Source organism: Dipteris shenzhenensis, chromosome 19, assembly GCF_047967505.1.
Source record: "Dipteris shenzhenensis isolate YYH24624 ecotype China chromosome 19, Dip_SZ_1.0, whole genome shotgun sequence".
Lineage (NCBI taxonomy): Eukaryota > Viridiplantae > Streptophyta > Polypodiopsida > Gleicheniales > Dipteridaceae > Dipteris > Dipteris shenzhenensis.
Genome location: NC_141614.1, coordinates 37,275,326 through 37,293,714, shown reverse-complemented (window position 1 = coordinate 37,293,714; position 18,389 = coordinate 37,275,326). Strand labels below are relative to the sequence as shown.

General features: G+C 40.7%; 1 protein-coding gene across 1 annotated transcript in view; it reads left to right on the top strand.

The window, feature by feature from the left end:
- Positions 1-8,790, top strand: part of TTN5 (ADP-ribosylation factor family protein) — a 33,685-nt gene extending 24,895 nt beyond the window's left edge. Inside the window, exons 4-6 of the mRNA XM_087390782.1 lie at positions 7,652-7,814; positions 7,930-8,010; positions 8,165-8,790. Of these exons, the coding sequence (XP_087246908.1) occupies positions 7,652-7,814; positions 7,930-8,010; positions 8,165-8,302 (382 nt within the window). The 3' untranslated portion in view covers positions 8,303-8,790. The remainder of the gene's footprint in view (positions 1-7,651; positions 7,815-7,929; positions 8,011-8,164) is intronic.
- Positions 8,791-18,389: the final 9,599 nt, after the last annotated feature.

Below are 18,389 nucleotides of genomic sequence, written 5' to 3'. Positions count from 1 at the left end.
TTTCAAATTGTACATGTGCCGGGTAACAAAAATGTCGTGGCTAATGCACTTTCCAGGACACCACAGCCTGAAGCAGTTTCCAAGAAACCCAGTGGTTCAGCAGTGAGCATTGCTTACAACAATGTGTTAGATGTGATGAAAGATCAGTATGTTAATGATGCTGATTTTTCAACTATTTATGATCGGCTTTCTGATGGTCAAAGGCATGATCACTATATGTTGAAAGAGGGTTTCATTTTGATGCATGGACGACTCTGTGTCACTGATCAGATGCGACAGAAAGTCATAATGGAAAGTCATGCTCCTCCATATGCAGGACATAGGGGAATTACAGCAACAATTACAGCAATGGAGCAATACTTTTATTGGCCATCTTTGAGGAAAGATGTGGAAGAATATGTGAGAACATGCATGGTTTGTCAGAAAGTAAAGTTTGACAGGCAGAAGGCACCTGGGTTGTTACACCCTTTGAGCTATGGATTTTGTGTTTGATCTTCCACGTACTCCTACTGGACATGATGGATTGTGAACAATAATTTGCAGGTTTAGCAAACAAGCCCACTTTGTGCCAGTAAGAAAGAAAATTACAGCAGATCAAATGGCGAAATTGTTTCTGCAGCATGTCTTCAAGTATCATGGGATGCTTGAATCCATAATCAGTGATAGAGATCCGAGGATGACCAGCCTCTTTTGGAGAGGACTGTTTGAAAATATGGGCACTACGCTGAATTTTTTGTCATCTTTTCACCCTCAGTCTGATGGACAATCGCAGCAGGAAAACTCTGCCATCTTGGATATGTTTAAATGCTATGTCTCAGACCACAAAAGCAAATGGGAGCATTATTTGCCTTTGTTGGAAGATGCTTACAATAATACGGTGCACACATCCACAGGTAAAGCACCTTTTGAAATAGTGGAAGGTGCCAGGAAGATACCTCCCATTTTGCATACAAAAGAGAAAATCTTCGAAGCTGATCGTTTTGTGGAAAGCCTTGAAGAGGCTTACAAGAAGATCAAATATGCCTTGCAAAGAAGTTAGGACAAGCAGAAAAGAGCAGCAGATAAGCACCGCAGGGAATTGGTATTCACAGAAGGTGATTGGGTTTTGCTGCGTTTTCAAAAGGCAAGGCTGAAAAATAAGAAAGGCAAGGAAAGGTTATACGCAAAGATGAATATGCGTTACTATGGTCCTTTCTAGGTTTCTGAAAAGATAAACGAGGTAGCTTATAGGCTGAAGTTGCCTCCGCATTGGAAGATACATAATGCCTTTCATGTGAGCTTATTAAAGCAATATCATGGAGATATTCCCGAGGATGTACCTGATGAGGTGCAGCCTGAAGTGAAAGAACAGGATGAACTTCTGGTCCCAGAGCAAATATTGGCACACAGAGATAGAAAGCTCAAGGGTAAAGTTATCCGTCGCTACTTGGTAAAATTTCAAAATTACCCATCACTTGATGCGAAATGGATGGAGAAAGGTGAACTGGCAGATTCACCTAGGATATTGTTGCTTTACCTTGATGCTTTCCAATTAGAGCCGACTGCGGTCCGGGCTCCTACAGGTAGTTCAGCAGAGCGAGCGTCTGGAGCATTACCTGATGTTCGAGAGGGGGGTAGCACCTTCACTCCCTCAGTACAGACGGGCTCACTGTGATTTCATGAGGTCGCTTGATGACACTGTATGTTTCATCCGAGATACTGAGCTGACAGTATTTCTGCTGTGAGACTTCATGATATTGATGCATCTTGACTATTGATCAACGAGGATCACATAGATTTTCAGCAGTATATATGGATGGATGCATGCCTGTCCTAGCCATATTTTCAGTCTCTGTATACTATAGCTGCGGCTTTCTTGTATACTCTTTTATGCTATATTTCATGCTCGCTCCTGTGTTTTGGGGCAGCAAACTGTGGTTTGCTGTTTCAAGAGAGGGGTATGTCACGGGGGCGTGAAATTCTAAGTACTTTAATGTACTACAAGATTGTGACAACTTTGGTTTTAAAATTCCAAGCGTGGGCTTAATAATGTGTAATTAAACGCGGCATGGTGCCTAGCACATAAGCGTAATTAATCCCTAGGCCCAAAGGCATTCCAAGGAATTAAAAGAGTGGTTGTTGGGAAATGATGATGTGGCATTTTTAATGGGTCTCCTAGAGGGCCATGTACCTTCAGTGGCCCCCCTAGAGTTCCAGGTGGCTCTAGTGCCTTCTACATGCTCCTTTGCCATTCCTGGACCTTCCTGGGCCTTCTAAACTTCACATGTGTGGTTTTCTCTCTCATCTTCTCCCTTTGTTGAGATTTTGGACTGGTTTTTCAGCCTCCTTCAGCCGAATTCCGTTTTTCTTTATAACTTCTCACCCATTTGGATTCCTCGACTTCCGTTTGGCCCGATGGCTGCCCCTCTGCGTCCCCTTCGTAGTGATATTCTTTTCCCTCCGTGCGTTTGGTAGAACGGGCAGAGTTGAGCACTTCTTTTGTTGGCCGAATTTGCAAAAGTGGCTTTTTCTGGACCTTTTTGCTTCTACCGCCTCCTGGGCCTCTCCTCTTGCAAAGCTACAGCTTTCTGTTGAATTTCGAGTGGTCCCACGCGCTGGTTGACTGGTTTTTCTCAGTTTTGGAGGACTTTCCGGCGATGAAACTTCTCCAAAACCTTCTCAATGCATTCCTCTCTGAAGCACGCTTCTTTTGAGCCCAAGAACTCCCACTTCTTCGCGATAGAAGTGCTTCTTTTCGCATTTTTCAGTGGAATTCTTGCTGGTCGGCTCTTGTAAATGCTCTTTCTTCATGCCTTTGCACTCCTCTTTGGCTGAGAATGCAATTGGGCATTGGCTACTATGTCCTCTTGGCGATTGAGGACTTGGTTCGAGTTTTCAGAGCTTGGTGAGTTGTGATTTTGCTACTGCAATTTCTTTTTGCCATAAGCTATTGGTTGGCCTTGATTGCCGCCTCTTTCTTGGCTCACAGGTGCCCAGGCAGTGCTACATGAGGGCCAATCGGGTGCACTTGTCTATGTCTGTTGAGCAGGGGCATTCTAGCCTCCATCCCTTTTTCAGTGGTTTTGTTTGTGAACAAATGGGTAAATGCCAAATGGTGATCATGCAATGGTTAATGGTTGTGATATATGCTTTGTGAGCTGTAAATAAGTGCTGAAGTGATTAAAGGTTTAGTTCCACTGCCCTCTGAGTGATTAGAGGCCGGTTTCAGAAATGGCCTTAGCATTGTGCTGCTTACAAAGCCTTTGGTGTTGTTGATCAAGTAAGTCAACCTTGTCATCCTCAACAACATCCCAAACACCTTTGTGCATAAGAAGCAGCTGCATCTTGGTTTGCCATGTGGGAAAACCTTCCCCTTTGAATTTCTCCATGAGCAAAGAGCTGGAGGACAATGAAGTCATGATGGAAAGGAGCTTGATGAAAGTGGATAGGAAGCCCAAGATGCAAGCAGGAGGCTAAAGAGAGCCAAAGGAGTGCTCCAAAATGCACAGCCGTGACCTAGAGCAGCCCCGTGATGAACGAGAGGCAAGGAGCAGTCCCAAAAAGTGTGTGAAGGAGGTGGCTCTGCAACAGCAATCCCAAAACAGCTCGCCAATGCAAGCAGCTGCTCCAAAATAGGTCAAAGAGGCCTCCAAATCACCTGAGAATCTGCAACTGATGTGCGTGAATGAACAGCTATGCGGCAGCAGCAGCCTAGAAACCCTTAAAATGGGAATGTAAATGCTTGAAAATGGCTCGAATCTCCACATGTGCAAGCTTGGTCTGCTTCGAAATGCACACAGCACTAGAAAAATGCTTCTGAAATGTGGAGAGTGCCCTCCACGCAGCACTAGCAGGGGTTGGAACTGGCTGGAACTGCTTGGAGGTGGTCTGAAACACCTCGAAATGCTGGAAAAGGTAGCCAGCACTGTTCTGCCACAGGGCGGCTATGCAGAAGCAGCAAGGTGGCAGGAGGTGAAATGGGCACAAAGGAGACCGCTATGGAGAGGTAGGCTATGGTGAAGCTGAGTGGGCACAACGGAGGGCAAATGGCTGCAGGACAGAGACGTAAATGAGCAGGGCTGAGGCGGAAAAGACTATGGCTGAGGCGGCTGCAGAAAGAAAAGCTGGAACAGCATTTTATCCGTAGATTAGATGGTTCATCTGCATCTGAGCTGTCTCCTTGCATAAAAGTAGCATGATGAGAGCATAGCTGAGATAATTGTGACTGTGAGGTCGTATTGAGAATTTCAAAGTGATAGAGTATATGCTTGAACGTTTGAGTTCACTTGATAAGTTTGATGGGACAAAATTTCCTGCCTGGCAGGTTGGAGTACGCCTTTACCTATGGAGCACCAAGTTTCTGAGGAAATGTAGTAACGGAAGCAATTTCTTTTTTCGCCAGCGAGGAGAGCCTGGGTGAGCATCTTAACATCAATCAGGTCTTGGTTAAAGGTGGAAGACATGGACTCAAATTCCACCTCGCTATCAAGCCTACCTACTCCCGATGTTACCATGATGACAACTAGCACTGGTAGTACTGTATTACCACTGATTATAATACCAACAGTAATAATAGCCATCTGTAATGTATATACCACCACTGGTAATGTAAATACTATGGGTATGTTAATAATACTGATGGTAGCCTTACTTGGTTTCTCCATAATTTTTTTCGGTAAGCAACGTGATCATGTTCCTACTGTCAACCAAGCTGGAAGTGACAGTTAAGTAAAGAGTTCCTGAAAAGCAATGCTATGAAGCTTAAAGGTTTCAAAGTTGAAGACAAGGTCGAAACTTATGGAGGTGTGCTTATAGTGGCAAGAATGAGAATGCTGAAAAGTACTGCTTCAAGAAGAGTGACAACAAGAGAAGACTGGCAAGGCGAATTTTGTGGATTTCTAGGAGCATCCTTTGTCTGTGGATAACAGAGACTCATAGAGCGGGCATGAAGGGCTTCTCTTTAGTCAAGGATCTTCTTGTTTAGTATCATTAAGGACCTATGCTGTGTCATGTGGATGCTCATATGTTGGGAGCTTCACTGCTGAGTTGAAGGCAGGTGTAAAACTTGTTGGTGGCATGGTGGTTTGCTGCTCATTTCCCCCATCAGTTTGATAGGGGCTGCTGGAGGCAAACTTTGGAGGGAAAATATTTCCTTGTGGCTTAGTCTCGTAGCTATACATGTATATAGCTAAATGCATTATTTGTGGAATGTCTAGTATGGTGGCGACTTGCTCTCGTAGATTGTCTGTAGATTATCATAGCGTTGGTTGTAGAGATCCAGGGCACAGCTTTGACTCTATATGTGACACTTTGTTTTATTTTCTATTTTTGAAATAGAGAATTTATTGGAGTTCATCATCATGTAATTCCTTCAGCTGTGCAACTTCTCTCTTTTGCTGTGTATACTCATTGATCTCCTTATCAGTAGATTAGATAGTTTGTCTGCTTCTTAGCTCGTTTTTTACATACAAGTCACATAGCTCAAATGTGTTTAATGTTGGGGGACACGGGAACCCATTGCAGCATTTGTGGCAGCTGCTGTATGATGGTGTGTGCATATTAAACGTGATGATGACATGACTTGAGCAAGTGCATGGGTGATTTGTGTTTTTCGATCTTGATGGTGACAGATGATATGTATCGGAGTTCACATTTGTGATTGGAGACAAGTGATTGATCAGATTGAGTTCATGTGCTATCTGCGGGTTGATGTGGCAGCCTGTGACAGTTTTTGTTGATGGATTGGCTCAAAAATGACCATGGGAGATGTCGGAGTTGGTGGCTTTCAACCTTGTCTAATGTGGAAAACATAAAAAGGGTATAGAACCTTTGAGAGCATCCTGCATCCTATCTGGCCTTTTGTGAAGGCCCTGGCTGTCCACATAGTGTGTCAGATGTGTACTTCAAGTACTAAATGAAGCACCCTCTGTGATCTGCAAGATGGAAATTGAGCATGCTCATGTTGAACGAATAGGAGTCCCACTAGTAAAGTTGGGCTTAACCCAGGGCATGACCAGGGCAAAAACACTAACTCCAGCTGAAATATTGCCAGTAGCCATCACAGGAATAGATTGATAATAGTGCCTTGAAGGATTCATGGTAGAAACACAAGGTGAGAACTAACTTGCGATTTTTCTGGAGTAAAGAACAGAAAGCAGATTCTTAGGGGATTGATTTCTAAGAGAGAGGGCTGATTGTCTACGAGGGGTGCAAATCCAGGCAAGCAACACGCTGACAGATTGCAACACGAGCTAGGATGAGCAGGAGAGGCTATCCTTTTGGTTGCAAACTACAACGACTCCTTGACCAAGCAGAGCTCTCTTTTTGGGCTAAAAAAGCAAAGCACAACTCGATTAAGCACCCAGTTCTGAATTTAGCTTGGCTACTAGAAAAGAAGATCCACAAGCTTCCATGATCTTCTAGCAGATCTCATGCTTCCAGCAAGTTCCAGACTTGTCACACCTGCATCTAGACTTGTGAACAGTGTCCTTGTGTGCAAATCGCAATCATCAGACTATGGAAAATGTCCACATGCAAATCAGCATCACCAGTGCATAATCAGCTGCAAATTGCAATTTCCTGTGCATGCCTATTTGCAAAATTGCCGCCCAGTGCCAATGATTGCGTGAGTAGGTCATGTCCTTTCCTGCAATCACGACTGACTTCACCCTCCAAATTGCAAATCATAATCACTAGAGCATCAGAATCCTCCAATGACCAATCAGAATCTCCAAAGTTCATCCAACTGCCAATTGCAATTTGCAGGATAAACCTTCCTGCAATTGTAATTCAAGAACCCAACCCTGCTTGCAAAAACAATTCACCTGCAAGCCTCAAACTGAATCAACCCGACAATCACTCTCTGCCATCTGGATTGCTTTTCGAAGGTCAGGCATCAGCCGCACTTCCTAGCCATAGCCCTTCACCCCCAAGCTGAAGGTTACTTTGATAGTTATTTGGATTTATTGGGTCCCTTGACCTTGTATATGAGTACTGTGGTGTGAGGCCAAAAGAGATAGCGTCATTAAAGAGTTGGGACTAGATGGGTGTGGGAGTCTTCCATCCATATGCTAGGTTCTCCCTTGGGTCCAACTGTTGTGAAGAATGAGGATGGCATCTTTCAGGTCACCCGTGTCAAAGAGGGAGGTTGATGTGGGTCTGGGTTTCAGTGATGGGCTGGTGAGGAACCTGATAAAGACTGTGCGTGATGGCTCCAGGTCTTTGAGAGGCGAGGGGATTTCTTTCCTGGAATTTCAGCCAAGATTCTTCTGAGAACTGCTACTAGTTCAATTTGCTCCAATCTTTTGCAAATGGAGCTCTCTTCTTTGGTTGTACTAGTCTGCTGTACTCGAGGAGCCCTTGGGCATCCTTGTCAAGGAGCTGACGCCACATCAGTCCTCATCATACGAACCCACAGAGAGAGAGAGAGAGAGAGAGAGAGAGAGATGCTTTCCTTCTGACAAGAGGAACTCTTATGGATTAAAAAAGGATGTTTAACAGATTATAAAGATTTTGTGTTCAGTTTTTGCATGGATATTCTTTTTCTCTCTTGGAGATCTTGGAAGAGGGTTTTTGTGTCATATGACAAGGGAACACGGATCAGTAGGGATTCTTTCTTCAGGTATATAAGCTATCATCTAATCATGGTAGGGTTGTGAATTTATGTTGACAGCTTTCGACTCAACATCTGGGATGTGGGTGGACAGAAGACTCTGCGGTCATATTGGAGGAATTATTATGAACAAACAGACGGCTTGGTATGGGTGGTAGACAGCTCAGATCTTAGACGACTAGATGATTGTAAAGAGGAATTACATAACCTCCTCAAAGAAGAGGTGGTCATCCTACTGCTCTCATAGACTCAAATTAGAACCCTTCTTTGCATTTGCTGCACAATTTGGGATGGCATTGGATGGATTGTAGTTGACTCGCAATCCTCATCTCTTTCAGAGGTTGTCTGGAGCCTCATTGCTGGTGTTTGCTAATAAGCAAGATATCAGAGGTGCTCTAAAGCCCAACGATATAGCCAAGGTGAAGCTTTCCTGTGATTTTATGCCTGGCAGTTCTCAATTAAAATTGGCTGCTAATCTGATCCAGAAATCAGGTCAATGTTGTCAGACTGGACTATTTGAAATTGCGGGGACTTCCATGGTCTAATTATTGGCTTTCTTTTTATAATAATCAGGTCCTGAACTTGGAGGTGATGGATAATAGTAGGCACTGGCGGATTGTTGGCTGTAGTGCTCTCACAGGAGAAGGGCTGCTATTGGGTTTTGATTGGCTGGTTTCTGACATAGCTTCACGCATCTACATGTTGGAGTAGGCAGCAAGGGATTGGGTTTCAAACTGGCAGGAAAAAGGGCTATTATTTGGACACCAATAGCGTACTTCTATGACCTGTCTCAAGTTTCAAGTTGTACTGATATGCCATAAACACAGGCAGATTACTGACAATATGCAACAAACACAGGCAGATTGCTGACATAGTGTTTATGACATGTTTATGATGCTGTTTACGACTGCCATAACCACAGGCAGATTGCTGGCATACAGAGATTGTTTTGAAGGGCTGGTTTCTGGATTTCAAAATTCTAGCCAAACTTAATTATAAAGAGCAGTTGATTACAATATCTCATCAACTCTTGTGATTTCATAGTGGTTTGTAAATGCCTAAAGGCCTATCATTTGTCCAGATTGGAGACCTCTACTCACCCAGCCTCTCCCTTGGAGGTCCATGGAAGGGGGATGTGAGAAACACCCCTCCAATCCCACACTGTCCCTCTTCATTTCCTAGTAACCCATTTTGCATGATGCACTAAGGACAAGATTGGATTCTTGCAATCATGATATTCCAAAACTAGATCGGCATGGTCTACATCCATTGTTGGGTGCTGATGACGTCAGTGGGGATGTCATAGTAGCTAGTCCTTGCTATGCATGATGGAGTTTATGGTTTTCAACCTTGTGAGTGACTATCATGAGATTCAAATTGCACTATGTAGTGTTTTTAGAGGATGAGTTTGGGAATGTTCCTGGATTCATCTAGGTATACGTCTATTGATATTCAAATTAAATTATAGACGAACCACAATCGACGAACTCTTAGACTTGGACATTGTGTGTATAAGGAAATGATTCCTTATCTACATACATCTCAATCCACATAAGAAAGTGGAGGAGATTGTGCAATACCCCTGGAGTGCCAACTCAATATATAATATGTTACTACACGTTCAAAATCCAAGGTATGGGAGGACAAGGTCCATGAATAATATGCATGGATTTTTGTTAAAAAATTCAAATATGCAAGGGAAAAATATGAAAATTTCATGTCTCTCCTTCCACAAAATATAAGGTATATACCTTGAAAAATATTTAAGATTTTAGGATTTGTATATATTTTTCATAATATGTGAGGCCCAAGGGGGGGGGGTCTTTTGGATGAGGGGGAGTAAAACAAAAAATACACTAAAATATGAAAACTGATCTCCTTTCAAATGAATGTAACTTTTTCATGTGTTACCCAAATTGAAGGTGTAAAGACTTATTTGGAACTCTTTGAGTGTAGAACACAAGTATGTTAATTTGAATAATTTTTACGCATGGCATATTGTTAAATTCATCTCATAGTCAAGATTTTGATAGGTTTTCTTACTAAAGGGAGTTCGCGCTCTAGGGCAATACCTTAGTTTGGTCATATGTGAGGCAAACTGTGCACTTGGAAACCTTTCTTGTTTCAAGTATGTAAGTTGTCCAATTTGCTTAGTGAAGGACTAAGTGAATATATAGAAGACCTTTTACCACCATTTAATAGTATGATCGTGTTTGATTGAACATGTCAACATTAGCATGTGACGCTGAATAGATAAGGTGGGGGAAGAGACTACTCAATGAGATGTTTGGTGGGCGCTTGTGCCTATACAAAAAGTCGGCTCTTAAAATACAACATGTGCATGTCTTTGAAAAGAGGAGGTAAAGAGATGAAATCGATAGGGTCACCAAAAGGCAATTCAAATTACAAAGGCATATATGTCTATAAAGCTTGATAGAAACTCAGAACTTATATGAGTACCTAAGGAGAAGAGATGAAAACTAAATTTCGATAGGGTCACTAAAAGGCAATTCAATTACAAAGGCATACATGTCTACAAAGATTGAAGGAAACTCATAACTTATGAGTACCTAAGGAGAAGGTTAGAACTTGTTATCTAGGAGAAATTTATGTGAATATGTTATAAATGACTAGTATAGGTTATATAGCTATTGTAAATGATTGAAAGATACTTGGCATGCATGAACATTAAAGAAATATGCTTCTAAGAACATACATAGAGTTAAGAAATTACTCGTGGAATTTTGATAGTGACGTGCAATAATTGAGGCTTCAATCAATATCTGTTTAAAATCACTCTTGAGATTCTCATGATGAATTGATAAAAAAAAAGAAACCAATTTGAGATTTGCAGATTTAAACAAAAAAAAAATATTTTAAAGTTAGGAAAAGGGTCCAACACCCCAAATTAACTTTACTTGGAATGAGAAACAAGTGAAAATATTGTAAAGAGATTGAAAATCTTGGTAGAGAAGGTGACCAAGTGAAGGACTCTAAGTAAAAATCCTCTTCTTCGCATTCAATTTTGATTTCTCTTATTTTTCAAAATGTGCATTTAAAATTTTTATTACTTTATTCTTCAAGACATGATTATTGTAAAGTAATAAGAGCTCTAATGAGTAAGGGAGGATACTAGAAGCACATCTTTAAGAGTTTATTTCAACTAAATGCATGTCTAGTGCTTGGGACGCCAACTCCCTTTAGTAAGAAAACCCATCAACATCTTGAGTATGAGATGAATTTAACAACATGCTATGAGTAGAAAGTATTCAAATTAATGTGGTTGTGTTCTATACTAAAAGAGCTTCAAATATGTCTTTATATCTTGAAATTTGGGTAACACATGAAAAAGTTACATTAATTTGAAAGGAGATGGGTTTTCATATTTTAGTGTATTTTTTGTTTTACCCCCCCCATCCAAAAGACCTTCCTCTCCCCTTGGGCCTCACATATTATGAAAAATATGTACAAATCTTAAAATCTTGCATATTTTTCAAGGTATATATTTTATATTTTGTGGGAGGGGGGACATGAAATTTTCATAGATTTCCCTTGAATATTAAATTTTTTTAAAGTTGTCTCCCCATACCTTGGATTTTAGAGGAGGATAGTAACATATTACATATTGAGTTGGTGTCCCAGGGTCTAGTGCGACTAAAAGGCACTACATGGATTGCAATTCTTAAAGGAGTGGGACATAAAATTATTCAGAGGTATTGAACATTATTGACCTCCTATATATGTGTAATATAGAAAGCAAATACGAAAGTAATAAGGAAACATTAATATCCAAAATATTATTTTGTCCATTGCTCCCAAATCCCCAAAAGTTGAAAAGCCTTATTTGTTTCAGTTTGTTCTTGAATCGTATTTTGCTTTCTTATAATTTACATATCTCATGAATGGTATTGTAATTGAGACTATAGAAGAAATACATGCATACTTCTTCAGAGCAAGAATTCATAAGAAGAAAATGATTTCTTCAAAGCATCATGACCAAAATAATACCTTTTTAGCTCCAAAAAAAGCTTGATCAAATTTACAAGATGAAAATCAATATCAAATTCCTTCTTCTAAAAAAGCCAATTGAGATTTTCTCGACTTAGTTTATAGAGGAACAAACAAAGCTATTTTTACCATATTCTTTAATGTTTATTTGGAGAATGCAATGGAAAAGTACAGGTGTTTGGAATAATGAAAGATCAAAAGATTAAACAAGTAAGCATTGCCCTTAAGCACAATGTCTTGAACTAGATTTTTTTCTCTATCTTGTATATCCAACCTGTAACCACTATTTAAGATTCCCCCCTTTAAATAAACCTCTTGCCATCTAAAATTGTCTATGTAGGACAACTCTAGTTGTGGCGAGAGGCCAAGAAAACCTCGTATAAGTATAAGCAATTTACTTGTACATGCTTACTTTTGCAATTCTACTTTGGTTTTTTTGAGCACGGCTTTGAAAAGAATCTATTGCAAGGTGGATTAGTGTTTAAGATGAACATATGAAGATAGTTGACATAAAAAATGCTTCTGACAGCACCCATCATATCTTCAACAAAATGAAACAAAACAACCTTTTAATCAGTCTTCATCTTCTTCCTTAGGGGCCACTATGTTGAGTTAGCATACCACTCCTACAATGGTTTCTTGAATTCTCTTGTAGTTTTTAAGTAGATCTCAGCCTTTTGCCTCTAGGTCCACAGTGATCGGTGGCTTGCGACCTCCACAAGAGTTGCATTGGTGTTGTGTGGTGTTTGGCAATGGCTGTATGCTCGTACTTTTCATTAGTTTCTATAGAGGTTGCGAGGTTTTACACAAGTTCTTTGTTCAAGAAAGTAGTGGGTCGCCCTCTTTGAAAAAGGTGGTGTGTTTCAAGAACGCCACATTCTAGTTGTTTCGCGCTGAAGTTCACATGTTGCACAAGGCATATGTGTCTAGGGAGTAGAAACAAGAGGATCTACCTTCAATCATGGGTTGTTTGTGTTTATGGTGGGTGTCTCATGGCGCTTGATATCACATAGCCCTTTCCTTTGTTAGCTAGCAATAGATAATGCATGGGAGTTGAAAGCCATTCTTAGTAGTATCTATTTTCCCAAGTATGTATACAACGTTCTAAAACAAGGCTTTGGTTCTCTTCGAGCATTATCTACCAAAGATTGATAGCCAAAATGGGTTGTTCCATTCAAGAATTAGCATTGCACAACTGACACACAAAGAGACTTTCCCTCACATCATAATAGCATATAGCAAGGGTAGACCACACAGCAAACCTCCAATTAGCCTTGTACATCACAAGGCATATATCCTTCAAAACATCTTGCTCTATCCTATTGCATAAAACCAGTTCACCATAGCGTATCTTTCATGCATGCACACAAGCATCTACAAAGTCGTTGTTTGCCATGGTTGTATGAACATCCAATGCACCATTCATAATCTCACATGCATCCTATACCTTAGTCTCTTCATTATTATCCTCTTGTATGATCTCAAGCTTCAAGACCCTAAAAATTTCCTCAAGGTTCTGCCCACCTTCCAAGGAAAACTTTCCCTTATCTAATCTCTCATCCTCAAAGACAACAAACGAGTCAACACGAGAGACTCGTCCATATGATTGCTGATATTCACACCAACTACCTTTAATATATTATCACTCATGGAACCATCCTACTATCTAAACCCTTGTCTTTACATCTATCAACTATCATCCTCAACATATTGGAATAAGGACTTAAGAACAACACTTTCCACTCTCTCATCCTCACACGTAGCCTTGCATATATCCTCAACATCCTCAAAGTATCCTACTCCAATAAGACACTTAGTAGGTGACCAATCCATCAAGGAAATGCCCATAGTCCCCTCTTGTTTAGCATCACCCACATGCTTCTCATAGCCATGATGAGGCACATCATTAAGTCCATCATCAACTTGATCAAAGTAAGCGTTTCCAAAGTACCCCATTTAAAGGCATGCAATCATGCTCCTCATGCTCTAGGTCAATTTAACAACTTTTTGAATCTACCCATGTACCATACTCACTATCATGGAAAGAATTAGACATGGAGTCCCATAGCTGATCAACATCATCATCATACTCTCTAGTAGATTCCATAACATTTGACATAGCATCACTGAGAGGAGCAACATCACCATGAAGCATGCCCAAAGTAAACTCCTCATAGGCATTATGTCCTACATAAGAGTCCTTATCAAACATGTGTCTAGCATCATAAAGATAAGAATCGTCCACACCATCTATACAAGCCTAATCACCATGATCAACTTCTAACACCAAACTTCCATCCTCAACACATTGGATCTTAAGATCATAGGGCTCAAAAACTTCTAGCAAAAAATGCTTCTCTGTGATCCTCCTCCTTTTAGCACTTGGTCTCCCTCCTTCATACCGTCCTTTCTTCTCGACATGCTTGGGTGGTCTAGCTTCCTCTTGAGTCAAGTTTTTCCCCTTCCCACTAGTCCTTTTGGATCCATAGTATCCATATATCTGCAATCTTCCCTGGCTTCTCCAACCCAACGATATGCACATCTCTTTCTCCTACCTCCTTGTTGATTCAAACCTATTGCTACTACTACTCTTTGGGCTTCATCACTTGGATGCGGTCCTCCTTTTTCTTGTTGATTCCCTCTAGCTAAGATATAAAACACCTGTGCCACATTCTAGGGGTAAGTTGGAAACCTTTGCCTAGGATCCATCCTTGGCCAAGAAAAAGTGAAAATTATGTGTCCCAAAACTCCACAATTCCAACATTGTGACCTTCCTCTCCCTTGGCCCATGCCATTTGTTCCCCTACCTGTACTTGCATTTTTTTATGGCTCTCCATCTATAGCTCTCATTATTTGGTCCATATTAATAAAAAGATTTTGCATGTTTTCATTTAGCCTATCCAGTGATAACGAGAATTACCTGTGGATGACTACCTTGCACCATAGACTCTTCTCTTGCTTGAACTTCCAGCTCTCCTCCCTTTAGAGATGCAGATTGCTCCACCCTAATGATTTCATGCAAACTCCTCCTATGCTTGTAATTCTTAACCTCATATGATGCCCTATCCTTTACTTCCTTGAAGCTCTTTAGTTCAAAATTTCCCCCCTTTTCTTTCAACAAAGGTTGCTGTACTACAATAAATGTCTGCTTCTTCAACAAATCCACCGTATTCCTAGGGTTAGCCAAAGCCTCACCAAAGGTCACAGCACAATCAAATGAAACTTTGTATAATCCTCTTGATTCCCTTACTTTAGGTTCAAAATCTTATGCCATAGGTCAATAGCATCATCACCTTTGTAATACCATGTTCTAAAGGATGCTTCCAACAAGTTAGAATCATTTCAAGGAACTAGATCTAGGCTGTCGTACTATACCCTTCTTTTTTGGGCCCCAGCACCAAGCTTGCTCCCCTTTTTTTTATAGGAGTATCTTTGTCATTCACCAGACAGAAGTATCCACGTTTTCCAAGAAGATTTGACCATCCTCCCCCTCTTCTCCAAGTAGAAATAGAATTCCCAAGCATGTGCGCATGTACCCATGTGCCATCAAGCCTACTTTTAGAACAACACAAACAACACTTGATTTGCATCCCTTCCTGGTAGGATCACCAAACTATGATAGTGGACGTGCTCATGGTCTCCTTTGTCTACCTCATGCTTATCCGATCTTTGTCATAAAGTGCTATGATTGCCCAGGTGATGTCCTGATCATATCCTAGCTCTTGTAGACATATGGTGACTTGGGCTCTCGGCAGGCTTGCAAAAGTCCACAAACCCTTTGTGACTCCTCAAACATAACTTAAAAGGGATAATACTTCAAATAGGGATCAATGCATGATTGGATGCAGCCATTTTTTGTGAAGTCCAGGGAATATCTTGTATATGGCTAACTTGCTCAGCTCATAACTTATGCATTTCTCAATGGAAATTGACAAACTTGGTGTCTAAACGAATCTACACATTGTGAACTTGAATCTTATAAAAAAAATATACATAATTGGCATCTTGAATGAGATAATCGAACTATTGCAAATTCTATAATGCCTATAAATCATGTAGCTTGGACTATAAATCCAAAAAAATAATCAAACATCAAATAATTATTCTACATACATGGATGCTATTATTTCTTTGAAAGTGCACTACTTGAGCTTCCCATAAACTAAAGGAGGAAACCAATTGATAGCCTTTACTATGGTTGAGGGGGCTCTAATACTGTGCTGCAATTGTGTGCATACATTTGAGGACAAACTCAATAAAATTTTCTCATTTGGTCAGAAAGGCAAAATTTTGAAAAATGTACGTTAGAATTATGGAGATAGTGCATGGTGGTCTTAAAACTTTGATAGTTTGTGAGATTTATTGCCTAGGTCACCCATAAATGGATGTGCTAGGAAAACTAAATTCATACATGTGCAGTGTCCTTTGAATACATCCCACTTTTTTAAGCATTTGCCATTGGTTCCTTTTAGAGTCACTACCTTGAGATGAGCCCCATAAGCATGTCAAAGGTGGTTCCATTTCTTAATCCACAACATTAAACCTGCTAGTGAGCCGTTTTGCCTTTTCCTTTTTTTAGCCATTTTGGGCCTCTTTGCAATCTTTTAGGGGGCCCAAGTTGGTGACATGTACAACTGAAAGCGAAAAAATAGGGCCATTGATTTTTCTCAAAATTTGACAACTCTTGCTATTTAATTCAAAATTTTCACTAAATTTACTTCTCTTGTGCTGGTATATCTCATAAATAAAGTACATAGTGCACACCAGTGTGTCACTTGTGCCCTTATGTGATTTTGGGGAGAGAGAGAGAGAGAGAGAGAGAGAGAGAGAGAGAGAGAGAGAGAGAGAGAGAGAGAGAGAGAGAGAGAGAGAGAGAGAGAATATTCTTTTCCAAGGCCTATGGTTGAAATAGCAACCACTGTGCTAGTTTTAGTTGGGTGTTGCCTTTTTTTGTGAAGTTTAGAGTGATGTTGGAGAGACAATATTCATTTACTAGTTTTAGCCATCATGATGGGTGTGTTAGTTTGTAGACAAAGATTGTTTACTGAATCCATGAGGGTTCATCTTGTTGGGAAGGCTTCTAAGCAAGGGAGAGGAGAAATTTACAATGGTTGTAGCCCCACTACTGGTTTTCTACTGCTATTATGCTAGTTAATTTTCATTTGCATTTTATGAAATTTGGGGGAGTGCGGGTGGTTGGTATTTGTGCTATGCTTATTGAGCAATTTTCAGTAATGTTCAAGAGTTTCATGTTTTAGCATATCCATTTGTTTGTGTCACATCTTGAGAAATCTAATAGCACTCCTTGAGCACATATTAGCACTTTTTGAGCACATGTTAGCACTTTTAAAGCTCTTGTCTTATGAAATGAGAGAGAGATCGAGTGAGAGAGAGAGAGAGAGAGAGAGAGAGAGAGAGAGGGGGGGCGGAGAGAGAGAGAGAGAGAGAGAGAGAGAGAGAGAGAGAGAGAGAGAGAGAGAGAGAGAGAGAGAGAGAGAGAGAGAGAGAGAGAGAGAGCTATTTAAAAATAATAAAAACCATCGTGATGGTCGATGCCACTGTGCTAGTTGAAAGCCATCATGGTAGTTGAAGACAACATGTTGGTTGATCCAACATGCTGTGGTTGAAGTCACCATGCTAGTCAAAGCCACTGTGTTTCTACAAGCCTCAAAACTCACCCTCCTCATGATCGACAATGGAACAATAGTTGAGGTGTCTCAAGCAGAGTTCAAGACACTGGCAGTTGTGGATATTTTCGGTACACGGGTGAGGAAAAGCATCTGACAAGCGATCAAACAAGGAGTAGTTCTTATGGTTGCATGGCCTCATTGGGATGTCATAGATAATGAGCTCATTTCACAGTATATACATATAGCAAGGGTTACAAATGACAATCAAAAAGCTCGCATATATACATAGGATCGCATGACTAGGTGGATATCCAAGACCACATACATTCTTGTTTGCTCCAGCTCAGGCACACTCTTTCTCGGAATGGCTGGAAGTCTCAAGATAACTATGCCAAACATAGTCCAGCTGATAGCCTGGTCAGTCGAATATCTTTGTTCTTTAGAATGCTAAAAATAACTAAAACACTCATAACCATCCTGAGGAGACATGGTCTTCTGTTTCACTAAAGCGTTACCACCTTCTGTCCCCAGAGCAGGACTGGCTATAAGCCAAGAGGTGACGGTAATGGTTAGCATACTATGTACTTCTTCTACACATTGCGCCAAGATATACATCTTGGATTATGGTAAATTGATATACGAGAATGATAGCGGTATTGCCTGTGGAGCACACATAGGATTGGCCTGCACACGATGCAAAATGGTAAACTCTCTATTTACCAACAGAAAAGAATGACTCTAGGAGATATCCCCTACTTGAAAAGCCCCTCATCATTTTAGATGAATAGACCTTGATGGCTAATGAGAAGCAATGCCCCTTGGACTACAAACTGATGAGGGTGCAAGGCTCCAAGAGCAGAGACCTCAGAACTAGCCGAAAGGTCCATAGAGTTTATCAATAGAAGGTTACAAGGTCGTGCTTCTTGTTCAAAAGTTTAACCCTTGTAATCACATTGTGCTAGTCTAACTAACCTCGCAAGCTTACTTGCTCAACACCGCCCCTATTGATAAGCTTTTTTGATGACTTGCTACATTTTTCACGACTTCCTAAGCAACCTACCTGCAACTACTGCTTGAGCTTACCTGTCAGAGATCTTGGGCATTTCTCGAGCTTGGTCCTTGTTCGTATCTCTCTTGAAGAACATTGTTTCATCTTATAT